Source organism: Python bivittatus, unplaced genomic scaffold (assembly GCF_059951505.1).
Source record: "Python bivittatus isolate LINGU-HERP-01145 unplaced genomic scaffold, Pbiv_v1 ctg000030_np1212, whole genome shotgun sequence".
Lineage (NCBI taxonomy): Eukaryota > Metazoa > Chordata > Lepidosauria > Squamata > Pythonidae > Python > Python bivittatus.
The window spans coordinates 7026991-7049951 of NW_028277031.1; the positions used below are offsets into that span (position 1 = coordinate 7026991).

Here is a 22961-nt window from a genome sequence, read left to right on the forward strand (position 1 = left end):
AGAACTAGGGTATGCAATTGCAACAGCTCCATGGGCAGATTTCCCATGAACAGACTTGACATCACAGGCATAAGAAAACATCAGTCTTATATATGCATCTGACCATCAACACCTTCAGCAAAACTGGGGGTTTCCTTCCTCACCTCCATGCTTTCCTAACTAGAATGTCATTGGAATCCTATCTGCAATGTCTTAGCACCCAGATTTTTTTCAATCTGCCCACTTTTGCTCTAGCAGCAATAACTTTCAGCACCCAACGTGTGTTTATATTCAGTAATAAAATCTAATTCGCTAGTCAATACTGGAAAGAAAACAAAAGGAAGAAGCTGTAAACATGCATGCAGATTCTCAATGTAGATTCTAGGGTCTTCTTATCACATCCCCTAATGAATCTGAGAGATCTGTTGCAAATCAGGAGAAGATTTTAAGCCCCACTTGTTTAGCAGTAGAAGCAAAATTATAACACTTTCTTATTTAGGTTACAGAGATGAAAACACCTTGGAGGACAGCTAGATCTGGATTTGTTGTAAAAGACCAGTAAATTCTATCCTGTTCCTGCCCCACATCTGAATGACCGCTCAAAGAATAAAGGCATGTTGTTCTTTAATTTCAAATTTTAGTTTGTGCCCTAAGCCACAATTCTGATCGTGGCTCCAGTTATCAGATCATGACATTCTAATAAAGAAACAGATTCTAAAAGCCTTCTCTAATCTGTGGCAGGAAACAAGCAGTTGTTTAGATCAGTGCAGTGCTAAAAGTACGGAAATGTTACACGATGAGGGATGAACCCAAATGCCTTCTGGTGGCTTTTGTGCAACCTAGCAAAGTAACCTAGCTGTGATCCTTGAACCATTACTATACCTTCTATAACTGGAAAATTGCAGCTTTAAAATATAAGCGCTATCTAGAATACCCACTGTTCCTATGTTAGATGGTTCTGTTACCTGTCCTGTAACTTTACAGTTGGGGGGAAAAAAAAGACTTGCATTTACTACTTACTGCTTCAGAATTATCAATAAAAGAATCTGATTCATCATAGCCTTGTCCCATGTCAATCAAATCCTGAAAACGGTCTTTCCTGCGCTTCTTTCCACCCTGAAAAGAGAAAGACTGATGTTGAGCCAGAATTACTCGCAAGAAAGACTACGCTTCCTCCGCAGACATATCATCCCAGTCTCTCCTGCTGACGCTGAGACCTGATGTGTGGAACTGGATTCCACAACAGCGCAATCATCACAAATCTTGAACACTAGCCAAAATAAACATCAGCTAGTATTAGTCCACCACAGAAAAACCCATGGAGATGGAAGATGAAAGTTGCGCTTACTTTCTAAAACATGAGGTGGCTAAAGGATATCTTGTATTTCTCTTTAGCTTCTAAAAAAACAAGCCCACTGACTCCTTGCATAGAAGCAGCATCTTTCTTGGCATGTTCTGGAATTACCATGGACCGCATGACACAGCAAGGATTGAAGTTGGGAAAATAGGAACCCACAGTTCTCAGGCCAAACAGAACCAGCACATAAACAGGGAATGGTATCTTTGACACTTAAGGCCAGGAAAAGAACAGGCAAAAGTCAGTTAATTTGAAAGAGAATTAAAATCTGGATTTAAACCAAGAGACTCGTAGCTCGATTCCTGTGTTCTACAATAAATGGACCTTCTTCATCTGCGTATGTGCATGAGAGCATAAGAAACATATTTGTTTGTGAAAAAGCATTATTTAAACCATACTGTGTCTCTGAAGCTTCAGCTGTTAACGAGTTACTGAATGTGATAGTGTTAAGATTTACTGACGAGCCTGATGTGAAACCTGACAATCAAGCAAGTTTCATAAAAATCAAGGAAAGCTTGCAAAGGCCCCTCTAACTTTTTAGAAAATGGAACTTCAGATTGCCCACTGGTGCAAGCTGGCAATTTTCTCTATGGATTTTAAATAAATATTGATAGGAAAATATTCCAGACTGGAAATCTGTCCCCAAAAGTAAATTGTTAAACAGAGTGGACCTACCATGGTCCACTCAGTTTACACTCCCAATACAGGAAGCCTGGAATGAAACGTAGCTGTATTTTTGACAGAACTTTTATGGAGAATACTAGAACCAAGATTTAACTGGAACGTAGATGGGACAGAGAAGCGTACATATTTCTCTTCAAACTTCCTGGTAAGGGCTTCTGCTTTGTGCTTCTCCTTTTCTTCATCATTGAAGGGATCAGCAAAGTCTTTTTTCTGTAGGGAAAGGGGAGTGTAAAAAAGGAGAAAAGAGAGTATGTCACATGGTTTCAGAGAAGTCACTTATATCATGAGCCAACAGGTTCTGTAATGCTTGGTGCACAGCCTTGTTTCAAATTTTGAATTTAACCACATACCTCTGCCAAGGAAAGGGAGGGAGGGAGGGAAAAAAAGAAGGGAAGAGAGGGGAAGGCAGGCAGGCAGGCAGGCAGGCAGGCAGGGGAAGGGAAGAGAGGGGAAGGAAGGAAGGTTTTGCCCTTTTGCCTTTTATATTAGTCTAACAACAGAAGCAATTTGCATTTTCTTGCAGTTCAGATAGGCCCCTGCATATTGGTTATCTAACTGATGCTACTGGCCTGATGCAAACAATGTGAGGATTCCTCTGAGTTGACCTCTTTGTTCATTAATACCTCAGGACTAGATTCCTACATTATTCTATGTAAGGAGGAAAAGTGCATCTAGTTATTAGCAGAGGACTCATCATATATCTTCCATAACAGCAAAAACACCAGCAGAGCAATTTGATTCTTGTCCCTTCCCTCATTAAAAAAAGAATTGCCAAATATAAGTTGTCTCATAGCTGGGAAGTAAAGGCAGAAATTATTCTGGTTCTAGCCAAAGAACTGCAGATTTTTTATTAATTCAAGAAGAAAGGCCCTATCCTATTTGCTTTCCATTTTAGCCCAGGACCGCGAAAGTGGCACCTGTACATCTCTTTTAATTTATATGCAAATCTAGTTGATGCAAGTGCTCTAAAAATAGCATAAATTATAACTGTAAATAAATGTTGACTATTGTTGAGCAACGTGCATGGATCCCAAAGGCCGGAGTGGCCAGATTCTCTTCCTGGCTCAAATGATATTGGGCATCATCAAGGTTCTGTCTTTTGGGGCTTCTGGTGTGGATTCATTGCAAACTAGACGTCCCTGAAGGAGTGGGGATGGCACTGTGGTCAAATCAGCAGTCAGACAGCGAATTCTGGCTGGCAAAGTCTCTCCAGTAGAAGGAGAGACTATGAGATCGCCCACTTGCACTCTGGATAGCTGCTCCTCATGAGTAGGCTGCAGGAACTAAGGTTTTTGTAGTCAGCTTGTGAGTTGGGCGGCTGGGAGCTGAGGGATTTCAACCAAGCTCACAGCCATAATGTAGCCTATACGGACACAAAGTTCGCACAAGCCTCATTTTCTTAATCACTTTCGGATGTAACTAATTTACAGCTAAAGAGAGATTTTCTAAGTGGTGGGATAAAAATTCCACTTGGTGAACTGTTATTTTTTCTGGGTTACAAAGGAATTAAAAAAAAGAAGTTTTAAAGACTTAAAAACTTTTGGCAAAAAGCTTAACAAGGAGTCGATGTAAGGAAGTTTAAAATAGATAAAGGGGAGAGTTATTTTGAAAGATTATTTTTTGGTGAAAGTGCTTTTGAACGAATCGGAATTAAATTAGACAAACTGGAACTTTGTGGGAATAATTTTTGTTTACTATCAAAGAGTGAAGGCAATTGGTGGATTTTACAAAACAAAAGATAAAAGTAATATGAGCCAGACTGTGATGCTGACTATAACTATGGAGTGCCACTTGAAATGAAAATATTAAGGGCACAAAAAGACATTAAAAAAAAGGGGGGGGAGCTTGCCTTTTCTCTTTCCCTTGTCTGGAGATGTAAAACAAATTAATGACAAAGTAAAAATTTTGGAGAGAAAGACAGAAGTCATAGACAAGTTGGAAAGAGAACTAGATAATCTGTCTCTGTGGGATTGAGAGATTTGTTGCTAGAATTTATTCATGAGGATCAATGTGGGTTTTTACCTGAAAGACAGTTAAGGACAATGTTAGAAATGTGTGGGACATTTTAGACTGTTTGGAGCAACATAATGAAAAACAATCCACACTGATTTTCTTAGATGCAGAGAAGGCCTTTGACAATTTTAACTGGACTTTCTCGTTCAAGGTTTTGGAAGAATTTTGGACAGAACTTTATAAAATGGGTAAGATCAATTTACACTTCACAGAAAGAACAAATAATTGTTAATGGAGATCTAACTAAACCCTGTAAGATACAAAAAGGAACAACAGGTATGCCCACTGTCTCCTCTCTTATTTTGGCTCCTGAAATACTGAATAGAGATATAAGATAAGTGAGAGGATTGTGGGAGTAAAGATTAAAAAATAAACTTATATGTTAAGGGTTTTTACAGATGACTTGTTGGTTCTGGAAGGGAACCAACTCCTTTAAAGGAAATTGAAATATTAATGGGCAAATTAAAAGAATTTGGTGCATTATCAGATTTCAAGATTAATAAACAGAAGATGAAGATGTTAACAAAAAACATGAAAATCCAAGATCAAACAGAAATGATGAATAAAATGGGTTTTAAGATAGAGAAGATAAAGTATCTGGGTATCACTATGACAAATATGTACTGTATGTTTTTTCAGAATAACAATGTTAAGACATGGAATGAAAAAAAATACACGTTAAGATGGGAGAAACTACAACTGTCATTGCTGGGGAGAATTTCTGTGATAAAAATGAATGTTTTGCCTCCAGTTATGTTTTTGTTTCAGACAATACCTGTTTTGACAACTGATGCACCATTTAAACAGTGGCAGGATATATTTAAATTTGTGTGGCAGGAGAAAAAAACCACAAGTTAGATATAAGGTGTTACAAGATGCAAAGGAAGGAGGAGGATTGGGTTTACCTGATTTGAAATTGTATTTTACAGCTTGCTGTTTGGTTTGGTTGAAAGAGTGGGTGTTGCTGAGAAATAGAAGACTCTTGGAGTTAGAAGAACATGACCTGAGATTTGCATAGGATAGATATTTGTGGTATGATAGTCAAGGTTAATGTGGATTTTAAAAAGTCATTATATTAGACATGTTGAGAATATGGAATAGATACAAACCCAGGTTGTACCTGAAAACACCTTTGTGGCTCTCAGTACGAGATGTATTTTGTAGATGAGAAATAATAGGCAAACTGAAATGGCTAACATTGTGAGATATTAGAATTTTGTCAAGGGGAATATAAAATAAAATCAAGAGAAGAACTGGTGGCACAGGGAGATAGTAGCCAATGGTTCTCTTATTTATACCTGTTAGAAAGATTCAAAGTAAACAAAATAATTTATGCTTTTGAACACTGTAAGACTGAGTATGAAATAGAATTGTGTACAATTGATGAACATGTAATTGTTAAAATGTATAAACTTTTATTGAAATTTCTGGTGATAATATACAGTTGGAAAAATGGGAAAATATGTGGCTGAAAGGATTGAAATTTACACTATGTTATTATCTTAAAAGAGAATTTTTATAAAACGATGTACCTACCGTTGGTACATGTCACCAGAGAAATTGTCTAGAATGTATAAAGACACCTCAAATTTATGTTAGAAATGTGAACAAGAGACATTTTATCATGTTTGGTGGGTGTGTAAAAAAGCTAGCAAATGCATACACTGCTTCAGAGGATTTTAAAGATTAATGTACAATTGAGACCAGAGGTTTTTCTTTTGGGAATGATGGACAAACAGTTGGAAAAAAATCATGGAATTTTATATATGATAACTGCAGTGAGATTATTGTATACACAAAGATGGCAAGATGTGGCACTACTCATAATGGAGGAATGGTTGGTGAAGATGATAGAACTTGCTGAGATGGCCAAATTGACTTCTTTGATCAAAGACAATATCTACGTTTATTGCTGACTGAAAACCCCTTATGGATTTTTTGCATAAAACAGAAAAAAATGAACTTATGATTCATGGTTTTGATGATTAGACAGGATTATGGAAAGAAGAGAGTTATGTTATAACCATACAGTAAGAGGTAAATTTTTTATTGTACTTATAGCTGCTATAAAGATTGGAAACTACTTCCTTGTATCCTTTTTCTTTCTTTTCTATTTTACTTTTTTTCCCTTTCTTGCACTTTAGCTTTCTCTTTGATTTCTTTCTCTTCTATTAGTTTGTATTAGTTCTTATCTTCCTTTAAAAAAAAAAATCGTTTATATAAATTATATTAAAATATCTAGGTTGTGTCTTTTCAACAACCTCTTCTCATCCCTACCACTTTCACCTCCACAGTTCCAAATAACATAATTAGTTTTTTTATTTATTTACTAAAGCAATTTATATGCAGTTTGTCAAATATTCTCATGGATTTCCACCCAGGCCTTTGGAGACCCCTCGCTTCATCATGCTTACCATCTTTTATCTTTTATTGTAATTTCTGTAATTGTCGTGAGCCGCCCAGCGTTGTGGAGAGCTGGGCAGCATACACAGTTATTATTATTGGTGTTATTATTATCCGTTAAGATGAAGAGTGCACATTACAAAACAAAAAGAAACACCTGCTTACCTTTTCTCCTGCAGAACTGCTTTTCCCTTTTCCTCGAGTCATCTTCAGCAGTTCTGGGTAAAAGAATTCTGGGCAGCGCTTATGATCTGGTTCAAAAAGGGAGAGGGCAATGCGTACCGCTGCAGCTGCAGGTTCAGATTCTTGAGGATGCTCTGGATTTGTGACATCCTCCCATCGAGGCTTTTTCAGTAAAGTGGTACTCAGTGGGCCTGATAAAGAGGTGAGTTGGACCCGGTGGGGTTCCGTCATGGCTATACGCTTGTGGTAGCTACTCTCAAGGCATGGTTTCCATCACTTTAGGCCAAAGGCTGCACAGGTGTATGTATGGGAGCATTCACTGTTAGCACACTCTCAAAGATGATTACGGAATTCTGAAGTCAATGCTGATCTTAGATTCCAACTTAAAAAGTAACCTAAAAGTCTCTGTTTTTATCATAAATGAAGAATCATCCCATAGCAACACCTTTTGGGGTTAACTTGCAGCCCTTAAAGTTATGGTCACTACACAGTCCAACTCTGTTTCAAGCAGAAAGTGAAGGAAAAAAGACAGAAACAATTTTCTGAATGGAGCAACTTTTATAGAATTTCCTACAATATGACTTTGGCTACAAAAGTCAGCCTGGGTTATCTTACTGTGCATTAGAGTATTTCCCACACTATGGGCTGACATAATGCAAAGAACACTGAACACATGAGCTCCAGTTTTCAGCCAAACCAAAATTCAGGCCTGTTGTTCTTCAGATGCAAATTAATCCAGTCCAATGGCAGGTGGGCAGTGCTCCTGAGAACTTCCTTCCACACAGGTTTCTTTCTACTTCCACTAGCGGGGGAAAAAGAAATAGAAAGTTTCAGCACAAAACCCAGCAATGCACACGCTTGGGTTGCATGGGCAATGGATCCATCTCTATTCATGTATCAACGCATTTCAGCTTGAATGAGGCTATACTGAAACAGAAATTGCACAATGGAAGAGGACTGAGGAAACGCAGTAAAATAATTCACCACACAATGATACTAACCCTAGCACTTTGCAAAATTAATCGTTGTACAGGTGAAACCTCTTTTTGTATAGCAATAGATGTGATAGCATGGATGGATGCATAAAAACAACCACCTTCATTCATTAGTACATACACAAAAAACGATGGTAGAGGGGAGAGATGGGCAACCAGCCCATTTTATCTTTAGCTCTGGAATCTGGGATGTGTGTCTACCTACCAGTGATGTACTGGTAAATGTTTAAGAACTGGCTCCGTTGCTGCCACTGCATCACCCATCAAGGAACAGCTGATTGGCACGCTAGGCAGCGTAGCTCAGCTCTGCTCTCAACCGGCTTGCAAAATTCCAGAAGATTTAACAGCTGGTTATAGCCACCACTGCTATCTACCCACTACTGAGATGGGATACCAGAATGCTAACCACAATGGAGGAGCACCTTGGGCTGAAAAAGGTTCATGTGACCCAGCAGTGGTCAGCAGTGACCAACTAATCAGTACATCAGCATAACTGGCCAGATTCACATGCTGCATGAAGGCACAATGTAGCTTGTTGTATTTTAGCTGAGTGTGCCATTACATCATGATTTATACCTTAACAGAATGGATAAACCTGGCCTTTACAGCTTACTTAACAACCTTTATCTCAGAGCAGAAGAGGGGAACTTTCTGAGGAGTTGGGGGTACAATTCTGGTGACTAAATGCAGGGCTGCAGACAATATCACAGGAAAGAGAGTAACATCACAGGTGGGAGCAATGCCATCCTTTTTTGTCTTTTTCAGTTTTTTTTTTAAATAAAAACAAGAAGCCTCTGATAAACAACTATTATCATCATCATCATATTCAATTGATATCCCTTTTCCCGAAGAACTCAAGATGATGTACATAGGACTCCTTCCCCCATTTTTTCCCCAAAACAAGAACCTTGTAAAGAAGGCTGGACGTATGACTAACCCAAAGTCCCCTATAGAACTTCCATGGATGAAGACAATTAAAACCTGTCCCCACCTATGACCACAACTTGTGCGTATAAAATTAGGTGCCAAACCAGTCAAATTTGGTGCTCACCTTTGGGTTGGTTTGTAAGCACTGGGGGTGGTTCAAGAATAAAAATGGATCTACTATGCCTCCCAGAGACCTCCCACTTTCTTTTCCACCCATGTTTAGAAGGAACCCAAAATCACACCCTGAAAACCAGTAAATTTGCCAGTGAATGTTGGTAATTTTGAGATGCCAAAAGTGAGGTAAGAAGGGTGACCTTACCCACAGGAAACAACACCATGAGCAGAAAACAAAATGCTGAGTTGGTCTCTGACAGATGCTTAAAGAAAAAAAATTAAGTTTAGCACCTGAAGAGTGCCTTGTGCCAGTATAAATATGGATGGAACATCTAAATTTTGCTAAAGAGATAACTGTCAGAGTCAACATACTTCCAACCCTGTAACTTTAGAGAGAAAGGCTAAAATATAATTGTACTTATAACTGCTGTGAAGAATATCAAAGCCACTTCTTTATACTTTTATATCTTTCTTTATATCTTTCCATTTTTTCTACTTTTACTTGTTTTCTTATTGCACTTTTAGCTTTTTGTTATTTCTCTTTGTTTGTTTCTGTCTTATTTTAGCATTAGTTCTTGTTGTTAAAACTTCTAATAAAAATTATATTAAAAAACTTCTAATCCTTTGACAAGTCAGATTAATTGTGATGGCTCAGCTGAGAAATTATGTACAAATAAAACATTTGCACATGGAGACATTTCCTCTGAGCAACAACACTGTGTCTTCTTTTTTCAAGACCCATCAAAGAAGATGCATATACACAAACAAGCCAGGGAAAATACACTGATTCCAATCACATCCTTGGGGGCACTTGCTTCAAAACAGTAACTCTCTAAGGACAAACCTTAAGCCTTGTTAAAAAGCCAGTGTAATATAACAAAACATCACACAGCTCAGCTATGTTTACTGAATGATTTCAGGCTTATTCTTTGACGCCTGCCAGTGGAATCTCCAGGGTGGACCTAAGGAATACTCCTTTCTGAAACTCTGGACAGCCACTGAGAGACAGTGTGGTACGTGTGAAATGGCTCCTCAGAAGATTACTGAATTTTAGCAATAGCCTATTATATACTAGAATGATTTCCTTACATCCGACCCCTGATATATTCATTATATCTCTGACACATACACTTAAAATACTTGTCATCTCAAATTCTTCTTTTTCCTCTCAAAATCTCCTTGGCCATTGTCCATATAACTAATCACGGCTCTTTCCTAGACCTCCTTTACCTTAGCCCTCTACATTGAAGCCATTAGTAAATCACCTGACAACAGCCTTCCCTCATTTGGTACCCTTCAAGTGTTTTGGATTCAGTGCTGGCTGGGGAGTTTTAAATCCCAATGCATCTGAAGGGCAGCATCTTGGTGAAGGCTGCTTTACGAATTTGCAGGAATGCAGCTCTTGCTCTCTAACAAAAAAGTTAGCTGATAGTTTAAGTCACCTCTCCCATTTCTGGACTTCTGTTTCATTTGAGGTCCCTTATCTCCATTTAATATAGGTAGTCCCCAGTTTAAGAATGAGCTCCATTCCCAAGGTCTGACCTTAAGTCAAATTTGTACGTAAGCTGGAACAGTATGATTTCATAATACTGTATAAGTAGTATTGTGTAATGAATTTGAACCATTGTGTATTTAACTCAAACCATTGTGTATTTAACTTGAATTTTGCTACAATAGGCTCATTCTTAACTATGGTCATCTGTAAACTGGACATTCTTAACTGGGGGACTACCTGTACTTGGACGCCAAAATGCTTTTATTTCTCTGATGATGTGACATTATAACTTTAAGTGAAAACATAGATACTGCCTGTCCATTCATAAATTCTGCAGAAGAATGTCAGAGGTATAACCTTTAAAGATGAACATGTTTACTTTTCCTTTAATTTCTTCTTCCACTTGTTTCTTCACTTCGCTTTTTTTCATTTCCTGATCTTAAGCCCCAGAAAACAGATCCTTTTATTATACATTTAGCAAGAATCTGTTTTTCCACCCTGTTGGCACAGATAGCTCTTCCTCCTCCAATTTATTCCCCACAACAGCAATCCCATTGGACAGAGAGAATGGCTACTCTGACACCAGAAAGCTTCCATGCTAGGAGGTAGGCTTCATTTTAGAACTGTCCAAACTGTCTCATGCTTTAACTGCTAGCTTATATTAGCTCCCATTCCATTTTATGGAGTTGCACACAATTACCTGACTCTGTTCTGTAGGGTTACTCCAGAAAACAGAAATCAAAACAAATCCGTGCAATTGCTCAAGAGCAGCCTTAACTATGAAACTTACCAGCACTAGTATTTCAAAATGAATAAAACCAAACCACATTCTTCTATTTTCTTCACCGTTACTTCAGTTTGTAGAAAGGTAACAGAAGTCCATTTTTCTTCACACCCTTCTTGTCATTTCAAAGTTGTATTGTGGGGTGCTATCAGAATACTGAACTGCCCTCTCCCTATTTCAAATTCCTTCTCTTTAATAAACTCAACTTTGCAGACCACAAATAGCCCAGCGTCCAAAATGCTTAACACAGCACTGCTTATACTGGAATCCAAACTGCTAACCTTGTGCAGCAAAGTGCTTTGCTTTTTGCGAGAACAATTAACATCATATTATGACCCCCCCCAAATTAGAGATGTCACACCACCAACCGCATCCCTTGCTGCCCTCCCTGAACATTTTTCAAAACAAACAGAACAAGGGCTTCAAAGTCCCCCAATACGACATAAAGACAACAACTCACATGATAGATCTAGAACAATGTGTCTTAAAGCACATTGGGGTCCCCCAAAACCTCCCAGGGGTCCACGAAACCCACATGATTGGCCAGCCTATGTTGAGGAGAATAATACCATATTAAAATCCCACCAAACAATCGTGAGAAGAGGCAGCGGCGACGAGCGCATCCCTTTTCATTTTTCATATGGCAAATATCAGCAACTGTAACCCACACCAACGAAAGCGTCTTTTGGGGTGCTGCCTGATTTTCAAAAGGTGGAAGGGGTCCTCAGAGCAAAAAGTTTAAGACACGCTGGCGAACCGCAGAAACCAGGCGCCTGTACCCCTCGGAAAGCCTGACCCAGCTGCTGCCGACAAAGAAAGGAAGAAGGGAGCAATCACCTTCCTGAATGTGAAGGGCCTCCATCCTCCGGACGCAAAGAGGGCCTTCTTCCTCTCCGGCGGGTCTGCAAGAGCCTTGTCTTCCGCCGCGGCCCGGCTGTGGCTGGGGAAGTCCTGCCGCGCAGCCCCGGTCCAAAGGCCCCCCTCCACCTGCAGCAACGTGACAAGAGCTTTCAGGGGGCCTCCGACCCAGGGCTGCCGCTCCGGGGCCTCCGGGGCCAACAGCTGCCAGCCAAGCAACAGCCCACGCTGGCACCCGCCGCCGCCGCCCGCCCGGGACCAGGTGCTTCGCTTAGAGATTATCAGCAGTCATTAGCAGAAGCCCCCCCCCCCCGGCTTCATCCCGGTTGGGAATGGGGGCTGGAGTCCGTGCCATGAGGAAGGCCGGGGCTGGGCGGTGGGTTCGCTGGGGAAAGCAAAAGGCTCCTCGAGGGAAGGTCAGACTCCCCGGGGTGGCCCGTCTCGGGGGGCAGGTCAGGTCAGGCCAGGTCAGGCCGGCCCCCCCGCCCGTCCCTACCCCGTCCGGGGCCGACCCGTCGTACCCCCGGCCCCTGCGAGCGGCTGGTGGGCCCCGGGGGCAAGGAGACACCCCAGCGCCGACCCGGAGGGGGCTGCTGGAAGCCGGGATGAAGGGAAGGCGCCAAGCGGGCGACGGGTGAGGGGCGCCGCTTCCCCCCAGCCGGCGAGGCGGAGAGCAAGGCCCCGTTGCCCCTGGTTACGAGGGAGGCGCTTTCGCGCGCCGGGAGGTTTGTCCCTTCTCCCGCCCTGTCCCCCTTCCGAGCCACAAGCTGCGCTCACCGGCCCGTGCCGCCTGTGCTCCCGGCCTCTCGCCTCCTGCTCCTGCGGCTGCCCGCCGTCGCTATTCCCACCAGCGGCGCCCCGTCGCCCCACCTCCCCGCCAAGATGCCTTCTCTCCCTGTCGCTCCCGCGTCACGTGCAAGGGGTGGAAAGAAACAGCCACACACACGCGCGCGCTGGCCAGGGAAGGAGGGAGGGCGCATGTCACGTGACGCCTACACCGCCTTCCACGCGCCCGGGGAGGGAAGAGGAAAGGAGGGGCGACGCGGCCGCGGCGGCGAATCACGTGGGGGCGCCCCGCGGACGCCGCGCCTCGCGTCACGTGCAGGGGCCCAGCCTATCGCGGCTCCCCTCTGCCTCTCCTCGCTGGTCTTCCGAGCCGTCCTGCCTGAGGGAGAAGGAGGAGCGGGTGGCAGTGCGCGAGCCTGCCGCGGAGGAGGAGGCGGAGGCGGCGGAGGAGGGCAGCGCGGCGGCGGCAATCCGAGCGGGCCGGGGGTCGCGAGGGCGGCGGGCGGCGCGAGGAGGGTGTGGCGGCCGAGGCGCAGCGACGGTGCCGGCTGGGTCGGGAAGATGGCGGCGGCGGCGGCAGCGGCGACGGCGGCGCCGCCTGTGAACCTGCGGCTGGGAGACTTGGTGTGGTGAGTGCGGGGCGGAGGGGCGCCGCCGCGGCCGGACGCGGCCTGGGGAAGGGCGGGGCCGCTGGGCCGCTGAGGGGCGGAAGAAGGGAGGGGCGGGCGAAGCCTTCAGAAGGGGCCGCCGACAGCGGGGGACAGGAGCGCGCCGCGGCCTCCCCCCAGGAGCGGCACGGCGGGCGGGCGGGCGGGCCGGGGGCTCCCGGCCGAGCGGCCTTCCGCGAGACGGTGAGCCTCGGCGGGGGTCCCCTCGGAGAAGGGGCAGCCCCGGCGGGCGGGGGGGCGCTGCGAGCAGTTCCAGCCCGTCACCCCGAATCGCCCCCTCTAGCCTGCGGGGAGGGCGCGCGTCGGCCGGACGCCGAGTCCCCGACGCGCTCTCCCCCTGCCGGGTTGGGCAGGGGCCCCTCGCGGGGAAGCTCCGGGCGACAGGCGGGCCCCCAGACGGGGGTCCCTTGGGTGAACCCGGCGCAGCCAGCCGCGGGGAAGAGCGATGCTCGGGCCGGGGCGGAGCGCGGGAGCCGCGTAGGCAGCAGCCACTTCGGGCGGCGTGGCCCTTCGTGGGGGGGCGAATTAAGGGGGAGGCCCCCCGCGGCAGGAGGGGGGCTGCGTCTTCCTCCCGTGCAGCCAAATCTTCCGAATTTGACCTAGAAGCAAGCCGCCCCGAGTCCAGCGGCGCTCGCCTTCAGTCGCGACGCTGGGAATGTAAACGAAGCAAGCCAGTTCAACTTAGACGGGCCATTGTTTCTCGGCCGCAAAGCTGTATCCCTGTTGCAGGGATAATGATACTGATTTGCTCTGTGGAGAAAGAATGTGGTCAGGGTACTCTAGCAATTCTTATAATTATATAGTGCAGATCTTTGGTGTTGAAGCAGAAGCAGAAGGGCTGTAGCTCAGTGCAGTAGGACATGCCTTGCATGCAAAGGGTCCCGTCTTTCATTTCTGGGCATTTCCAAGTCGGATTGCTAAAAGACTTCTGCAGAAACCTTTGTGGGGGACAGCTGAGGCTTATTGGTAATACCCAGCAAGATGGGTTAATGTCTGGTGGCAGTTTTTCCCAACCCACATATCTGCTGTGTGGATTTCAGTTCCCATATCCCTGTGCGATGGCTATGAATTCTGGGAATTGACATCTCTCACTTGAAATGCAACAGAGTCAGGAAGGGCTGGCCTGAAGGTATACTCCAGTTTCCTACATAAGATTCTAGACAGGTACCTAAGTAGCACAATCAGGGGATCTTTTATTTATTGTAACTGACTTTATTGAGAGAAGCTCTGGAGCTATTCTTCACCGTCTTATTGCCTTCATCTAGATTTTGTTGAGGAGGGTTTCCCTTTTACATCCTGTATGATTTGTAAAGTGGGTATTCAAAATGGTATTGTAACTCACAAAGTTATACATAATCTGTTATTGTATAGTATAATAAATTGTATAATGGTTTGCATTTTTTCTTCCCTCTGCCAATAATTTTGTAATAGGTGCTACATTCTAGTAAGTTCACAACCAAACTGGTTTTACACTGTGATTCAGTATTGTAGCACATACTTTTAATACATTTTCAAATAAATCCTGTGAGTTGAATGGGATTTGCTTCTGTGTAAGATGGCATATGATTGTTTCCATAGACCAGTGAACCTCATGGACTTTTGTTCTTTACCAGCAGCCTTGTGATGTAGGTCACTGATGCAACAACTGTACAGGGGGTAACTCTGATAGTTTTTTCCCCCCTGGTTAATGGGCTTCTTGTTAGGAATTACAAGGTTAGAGTGGAAGTTCTTGAAATTAATAATATCCCTTAATTGGATATGTGGTTTATATTTTTGCTTGATCCTCCATGATTGTAAGATATTTTATTGTTGGTTAAGAGCTATGTAAGGGACGTGTTTCTTCTGTCAAATTGTTTGATAACTACTAGCTGACCCATCATTATGTTCCAGTTGAGAATTTTTGGTACTTGTAAAATCTGTCTTTAAATACATACCATCAATAGATTTACAGTGAACCTGCATCAATGAATTGAGATGTCCTATACGTTGTTGAGCAATTACAGAGTAGCTTAATTGTGTAATGCTTTTAGTAATGAGGGGCTGAACTTTTACAACTTAACAGTAATAGCTATCTGTAATATACAGAGAACAGCCCATTTATTAACTGAATGGAGTTGGTTTAGGGAGTACAAAAGTGCAGCCTTAAATGTTATTCATGAGACTTTTCATTTGATGAAAGTGTCTGTATCACAGCCCCCATCAAATTCATGAAGAGATTCAGCTGTTGTTCTCCCCTCCCCTGTTCTGTTGAAAGTTCTTGTCACGAAAGGTACAAAGATTGTATGCTTAAAAATAGTTAATTTTTTGTACTTCCTCAGTCATGTGACTCTTGGTAGAAGTAACAATTGAATATTACAATTAGAAGATAAGCTAAGTACACTAAATTAGTGTAAAGCTAAGCATGCTTCACTAATTGTATCTTAGGACTGACATACTGAATTGCTAAGTAATATTCTCCTAAATATTGATAATATTGACTAAACTTGTTAATTGTTTGGAAAGGGAAAGCAACAGCTTTTGGCTGTTTCCTTTTAGTCAGTATCCTTTGATGTGATAATTCTGAACTCTGTTCACTCTATTCATAATAACTCTCTTGGCCCTGCTAGCATCCATTAATATCAAATTAAGTAGACAAGTGAAATATTTCAGGAAAGATTCAGGGTTAAACCAGTTAAGTCATATACATAGGCCTGATTTTTCAGACCCATAATGTATCTAGCATATTATAGGGATATCATTGCATATGAAGCCATTTTTGGTAGCTGGTTGTTGCTTATAGTCCTCTTTAAGTTATATGGTAGATATGATTCAAGAGAAGGGAAAATTGTGCATCAATCTGAAGACACTGAAAGGCAGGGAGAAACAAAAGTGCTTTAAAATGTTCTTAGTACTGTATTTTCATGCTTATATCAACGTGAAGATTCCTTCCTGTATCCAGGCATCTAAAGCTTAATACAAAGTGAGAAGTGAAGAACTTGAGGGAAGACAAGAATCCGTTTCTGCTCAGCTTGAACCAAAACTTCTTCCAAAAGCTGTTATGCAGGAAAGGTGGTTTCATGGTCTGATGTTGCATAGGTTGATAAGAATAAGTTCATAGTTGCCACCAAAATCTTATAGGTGCATTTTTAAAAGCTTGGCTTCATGCCTCTGCAGGTTAATCTGCCTTCTCCTGCTAAACTATATTGCTGATGCAGGTGGGACAAGTTTCATCAGAAAACTGAAAGGGAGAAGACAGCTCCCTTTTACCTGGAAGAGAGCCCTCAAAAGCCCATTTCCTGTAGGTAAGACATAGAAAAAAATGGTTTCATATTGTTTCATACCATTTATATACTTGGTAACATACCAAGAGTCGAAAACTTCAGTACTAAACAACCGTGGAAACTAAAGCTGAGAATCAACCTAGGCACAGAAATGAGGAGCAACCATCAATTGTGTTTCTGTAGGCAGTGATGATTTCATGTAGGACTTGATAACTTCACTCTTCCTGCTTTCCAGTTGGATTGAGAGAAACTAAGCAAAGAAGCTGAACAATAATTGGGCCAGCATACATCCTCTTATTTAGTTGTAGGCTCTGTTTTATTATATTATTTTATTTTAGTGTTTGCTGTAGTATAGGTTAGATCAGCGTTCCCATGAGTGGAGCTCAGCTCACCTATGACTGTTATTAGTATATGGTGGTGATACTTCTAAGCATGATCTAAGGTGGGTTTTCAAACTTTTTGAGGCTACAGAACCCTTGATTAAGAAGCAAAGCTGTAGTAATAAGAGAATTGGCAGTTATTTTTTTTTGCCCCTAGTCTTTCAAAGAACCTCATCAAGTTTTCATGGAACCACAGCATTCCTTGGAACATACTTTGAAAAACCTTGATATAAGGCTATATTAAACTATTGTATAAATAGGACTGATGTATTGCACTTGATTATGCTTAGTGATATGTCTTAGGGCTATATATTTCAGAAATGATTTGGAAGAAGTGCTTTGCTCTTGCGCAAGCACAGCACCTTTCTACATTAAAGTAGCCTACTTTTTCAGGCTTCTGTGCAAATCTGAGAAAAGCGTGCTGCTTTTTATCTGTGATAAATATTTCAATACCTTATGGATCTCACCTAGTCGTTTTGAATCCTTTGGGGCCTCAAAAAGGTTAAAAATAGCTTCAAACCATTGAGCTTTATAAAGCTAGTAGATGAAGAAATTCTACTTTTATGTAGTCTAACAATGTAGCTTTGCAATTTGGTGATTTAGCAGTGCCAAACATTATAGTATCAGTGATCCTTTGTAATTTTTAGGCACAGCTTGGGTGCAAAGTCGTCTACGGTATTTTTTAAAATCATAGCTTGTCCCCTTTCCCATGACTCTGCGTTTGGATGCTACCCTGCAATGCAATTTCCAATGGCCTGACGTTTAGGCAACATACACTTGCTATATTTGTAGAATTGCTTTTTAAAGGAAAACTGTTAAATCTGAACCAGTACTGGTAGATGCTATAGTGGGCTATTGGTTTTACCAGAAGATGTTATTTTAATCTGAAAAGTAGTGCATTTAAAGACTAGCCATTCTCTGTTCCAGGAATCCACGAGTAATAGAGTTATTGGATTCAAATCTGTGGGGCTCTGAAGAAGACTGTAGTAATTTTAAATAAAAGATTTGTGAAAGAAATTAAGAAGGATCATCGAGACTAGCCCAGTTGAGAGTTAGTTTTCCAGGTTGCTAGATTATTTGTTTTACACACATCTGGGATGCCAACAGTGACACTGGTTCCTAGTTTGCCTCTACCGACTGATGGAATTAGTTGGAAGCATTACAAAGGTTGATAGTTATTTGCAGAAGCTGGTCTTTGTTTTTAACAGCAAAGTCCCATGTAAGATGAGTGGGTAGGCAGTTTGAATATTTATAAGCCTTTTTTGCTATTTGGGAGAACATTTTGCACCCAAGAAGTTATTAGGCAGGGTCTGCCTGTACTTCAGAGTAATGTTCATTTAGTAATTCTCATAAAGGAATATTCTCCTATAGCCACACTTCGTTTCACTAATTAGCTCTTCAGTTTCTTTTCTAGTAGTACTGTATAGGGGAAGGATATTGAAGAGTTGCTGCTGTTTTTGATAGCATTTGGCTGACTTCTGGTTTTTCTATAGGGGGAAGCTGGGCCGATATCCTCCTTGGCCAGGAAAGGTAAGTCTTCAACCTAGATTCTAATCTGTTCTTTATTATCTACTGGTTCTCTTGCATATACAAACTGTCTCAAATTGCTTTTTGTTTCAGTGTAAGCATTTTGGTAGGTTTCAAAATGGATTAGGTGCAGCCACTTAGTTTTTATCTTAGTTTCTGCTGAATGAGTTTTCCCCTACTTTTTTTTTTTTTTAAAGGGCTTTGTTTAATAAAGAGCTGACTTCAAGGTAACAGACAAGAAAATAAGTTCCTTGAATACACAGGGACCTTAATAAATGCGTAATATAATTTATTATAACTGTACTTCTGTTTTTAAAACATGAAGTTTACATATGAGTTATGACCCCTAGAACAGCCATAATTTTACTTTGTGATAACTTAAAACTGCTAGGAGGTGCAAACCAATGTAGTTCCAATGAATGCTGTTGGAAAGAGCGGGGACTGTTAAGTTAGCAATGAATTGTTCACTCAAGTTATTTAGAAGGGGGAACTTACAAAACATTATTTCAAGGTGTGCAGCTTTCCTGTTATGCTTCCTGATCATGTAATTGCTGGCTCTGCTGCTAAAAAGCATGCTCTGCACCCTAACTCATTATTCAGCTTTAGCTCTCCTATAGTGCTGCTATAAATCTTTCCTTCCATCTCTGGCCAGTTCCAGCATGGTGGTATTTTAAAAATTGAGATAAAAGCGATTAGTGTAACCATGGTTATGGTTCTAGCATACAGGTATTGAGTGGGAACTTGTGCTTTCCCCACTTAATCCCTTTGTATATTTTTCCATTGTTTCCTTTGTTGCTACAACATGACCTCTGAGTAATGTTTTTTCCCTTCTCTTAGAAAAATCAAAGCAATATGCAATAGCTGTGACCAATTCTTGGATTTACTGCTTGATAGGCTAGTCCATTGGATCTTTTATATTGGAATAAAGATGTTACCCTTAAAATAATAAAAATCTCTCCTAACGTTGCTTAGACAGTACTTAATCAGTATACAGGTAATCCTTGGTTACCGACTGCTTGTTCAACCACCATTCGAAGTTACAACAGCACCGAAAAAGATTTACAACCGGTCCTTGAACTTGCAGCCATTGCAGCATCCCCGCAGTCACATGATTGCAATTCGGGCTCTTGGCAACCGGCGTACATTTATGACATCCTGTGGTCACGTGATCATCATTTGCGACCTTCACAGCTGGCTTCTGACAAGCAAAGTCAATGGGGAAGCCAGCAGGAAGTCATAAGTCGCAGTCACGTGACGTTGCACTTAACAGCCGCAAGTGATTTGCTTCACAACCGCAACTGGAAGTGACGTAAGTCAGGCATGGTCATGTGATGTTCCATTTTATGATTGTATCATTTAGTGAATGAGTTGCTGATCCAATTGCAGTCGGTAAGCAAGGACTACCTGTATGGCCTCTGTTCATGTAGCATCCAGACTTCTGCGAAACTGCAGTAATTATTGTCACAGTGTGTTGTGAGAAATCCAGTCATTATCCTAGCTGGTTATACAAACTCTGACCTAATCTGAAGCCACAGTATACTTCATTTAATTAGGCCTAGCGTGTTATAGGGAATACAGCAGTTGTATTCAACTAAATCAAGTCTAGCGTCTTTTGCGAACCCAGCCATGGAATTGCCAACCATCTTTTATCTATACCAGAGTAACTGGCATAATTGCTGAGCATGACTGCCAATACATAAATCCTGTTATGTACATAAATACTAAAGGCTTGCTTTCTGTTACCGTGGGTATGGAGTTTAAGTACATCTCAATTGGAGTCCTCAAATCTGCTGCCTGAGCACTTCAAGACACAGTGTTCATTAGAAGAGTCTGAGAAAAGTGCACTTGGTTTGTAAAAATCTTAATGTGTATTTGTGCTTTCAAGTTGGTTTTTGACTCCTGGTGAATGCCTGGACAAGTCCCTACAGTTTTCTTGGCAAAGTGGTTTGCCATTGCTTTCTTTTTTGTAGGGCTGAGAGAGAGCAACTGGCTAGCTTTGTACCTAAGGTGAACTAGAACTCACATTATCTCAGTTTCTAGCCTAGTCCCTTAACCATTACACCAGAATGGCTCTCAGAAATCTTAAACGTGAACCTTAAAACAGAAGCCAGTACTCAGGCACAGAATAAACCAAAATTCAGTTGGGTAGAAGGTTACCACGAGCACATTCTGTTGCCTCTTGGATTTGTGGAAGTACTGCCGGAGCTAGGAGCCTTTATATTTACTTCATTTATCTGTGTCTTTCTCCAGAAGATTTGCATGGGAGTCTTCCCACACCACATTTCATATCATTGTCACTATGTGACACTAATACAAATATATCTTTAACTTCCACAGTTGTTAATCCCATTTCAGAATGGTGTCTGTCAGAGCACAACAATTCTAGAGGGAGAACCAGGTGAACATTGAGAAAATTCAGTGTTCTCTCTCTTAACTGTTGCTACTTTTTTTCCCCCCATCTCAGATTGTTAACCCACCTAAGGACCTGAAGAAACCACGTGGGAAGAAGTGCTTCTTTGTGAAGTTTTTTGGAACTGAAGACCAGTATGTGGCCACTTTTTTTTTTCTTTTGTCTGGAAAGGAAGAGAAAAACTGTTTTAAAACTTTGGAGCCTTTGTAGAGAAGCTCTTGCTAGCATGCTAGAATTTCACGTCTTTCTTTTAAGTAGTCTTAATTTCTCAGCCAGTAGAAAAAGATGCTTTAGAACCTGTGTTAAAGATGGGTAACTGAATCTGGCCCATGGATTGGATTCCTGCCCCATGGGCTAGGAGATAGGGCAGGGCTTGGGCTTCCTTTTGATGAAGTTAGAATTGGGGAGTGCTCTTCTGAATGAAGGAAGACAATCCATTACTTGACACGGAGGGAGGAAGTGTGTGATCATTCCCAGCCTCTCCTTTCTCGTGGAATATGACTCGTTGAAGAGAATTCAGAAAGCAATTGGGAAGAGTGATCCAATGGGGAAGGGAGGGCAGTAGGTCCTGTTAGTTAGATGGGGGCATCTTTTGCCTGTGTGGAATTGAAAATAAACACAACAGCATCATGATTTCATTGGTATGTTTGGAATAACATGCTTAGTTCAGTTTGATCCATCTTGGAAGGGACATCCTAGCGTTGGACAATCAAAGATCTAATAACCGATCAGAGAACTTTCCTTCTGGAGAGTTGGGGATTCTGAGACCTGGTATTGGGAGAATTGATGAAAGCTTAATTTAGAATGACTGTAATCTGGGAAAATATAGTTTTCTATTTTAAATTCTTCAACATAGGTTTGTTCAATAAAATTGTAAAAGTAAAAAAAAAAAAAAAAAGGCAGGGGAAATTCTTCTGTGGATTTCCAAAACTTTGGTATGTCTGAAATGACTTTCTGGTCACTTTAAAGTCAGTAAAATAGAAGAAAATTGATACAGTATAGTAGATGCCTTGTTTGTCTGTGGTTCAAATTTTGATTTTTACAAACTGCACTGGGGTGGCTTTTTGGCGAACTATCTTTCAGCCTTAGTTGCTCATTCCCAGTATGTGGAATAGTATTGCTCCATCATGTAAAGTTACTGTAAGGATTAGGGCTTGGATTACAGTATGATATGTATGTACAGCCTTTGGAATATTACAGTGTTAAATATTTCTAGTGAGCCAGATGAGTCAATCATCTGGTGCTATAAGGTAGTTTCATTTGTTCATAGTTTGGTTAAGCTGTTGAAAGGCATAACTCTTTTTAAATTGAAAGTTCAGCTTTCCTTTGCTTTGAAATGTGGGCTGTGTCTGAAATGCTGTTTAGTACCAGCACAGATGAGTGAACAGATTGCAGCTGGAAAGGTCAGTCTGTCTAAATAAATTGTGTGTTGCTTAGAATTCAAACTTGGAAAAATCCTATTACTTGCTGTAGGAGGTCAACTGAAATGTGGAGTTCTGAAAAATTAATGAATTGTGTCCTGATATAAGAAGGGTTCTATGTGCCTTGCTGTTTTAGTGGGCATAAAATATGGTAAATGGGATTTAAAATTCCAAAAAGAAAAAACGGATTTCTAGCCTCTATGCCACATATGTGATGTCTGCCGAAATTTCAGAAGCCAGGAAGGTCTCTATTCAAGTGAAGCAACATTTGCAGTAGTTGCTAAGGCCCTTAGTTCCTTCTTCCCTGGCTATGCTTCCTTCAGAAGCCGATATCCGACTCCCTTCTCTTCTATTATGAAGCTGGAATAGCTGTGTTACCCAACTGTGATGAAAGTCCTCCTCTTTTCTGGAGCTCCACAACTGCATATGCACTAGAAAGCAGGGGAATAGCTGTCACGGTCAAAATAACTGCTGCTCCCTGTTTTGTACGTTTTTGTCTTTTAAATGGAAAACTGATGTTTTGAAATGATACAGAAGTGAAATCTGGGATACTTTTGGCATAGAATAGAAGTCTGCCTGTGAGGGGAAAAAAGCAGTCTTCCTCTGTGTACATTATTGGAAAACTAGCATGTAGAAATGCTGGTCTGGTAGCCCCATTTAGCAGATTAACATGACTGGATGAAACTGTTGCTTCTCCTGAAAGGCAGGAGGGTTGGC

At 41.9% G+C, this 22961-nt stretch overlaps 2 protein-coding genes across 16 annotated transcripts in view; one reads left to right on the top strand and one right to left on the bottom strand.

Annotated features, from left to right (window-relative positions):
* Positions 1 to 12723, bottom strand: part of UBN1 (ubinuclein 1) — a 31571-nt gene extending 18848 nt beyond the window's left edge. For 5 of the 6 annotated variants that reach the window (XM_088153081.1, XM_088153074.1, XM_025171629.2 and 2 more), the window contains exons 1-5: positions 12570 to 12723; positions 11772 to 11921; positions 6602 to 7421; positions 2144 to 2230; positions 1000 to 1095 (exon numbers count right to left, since the gene is read on the bottom strand). In XM_088153081.1, the coding sequence (XP_088009207.1) occupies positions 1000 to 1095; positions 2144 to 2230; positions 6602 to 6850 (432 nt within the window). In that variant the 5' untranslated portion in view covers positions 6851 to 7421; positions 11772 to 11921; positions 12570 to 12723. Of the gene's footprint in view, positions 1 to 999; positions 1096 to 2011; positions 2231 to 6601; positions 7422 to 11771; positions 11922 to 12569 lie in introns of those variants that run through there. The other variant, XM_088153096.1, reaches the window with a different exon arrangement.
* Positions 12724 to 12898: 175 nt separating this feature from the next.
* GLYR1 (glyoxylate reductase 1 homolog) overlaps positions 12899 to 22961 on the top strand; it is a 33114-nt gene continuing 23051 nt past the window's right edge. For 3 of the 10 annotated variants that reach the window (XM_088153131.1, XM_088153137.1, XM_088153127.1), the window contains exons 1-3: positions 12900 to 13207; positions 18380 to 18416; positions 20878 to 20957. In XM_088153131.1, coding sequence (XP_088009257.1) covers positions 13140 to 13207; positions 18380 to 18416; positions 20878 to 20957 — 185 coding nt within the window. In that variant the 5' untranslated portion in view covers positions 12900 to 13139. Of the gene's footprint in view, positions 13208 to 18379; positions 18417 to 20877; positions 20958 to 22961 lie in introns of all 10 variants that reach the window. The other 7 variants (XM_088153107.1, XM_088153113.1, XM_088153163.1 and 4 more) reach the window with 5 other exon arrangements.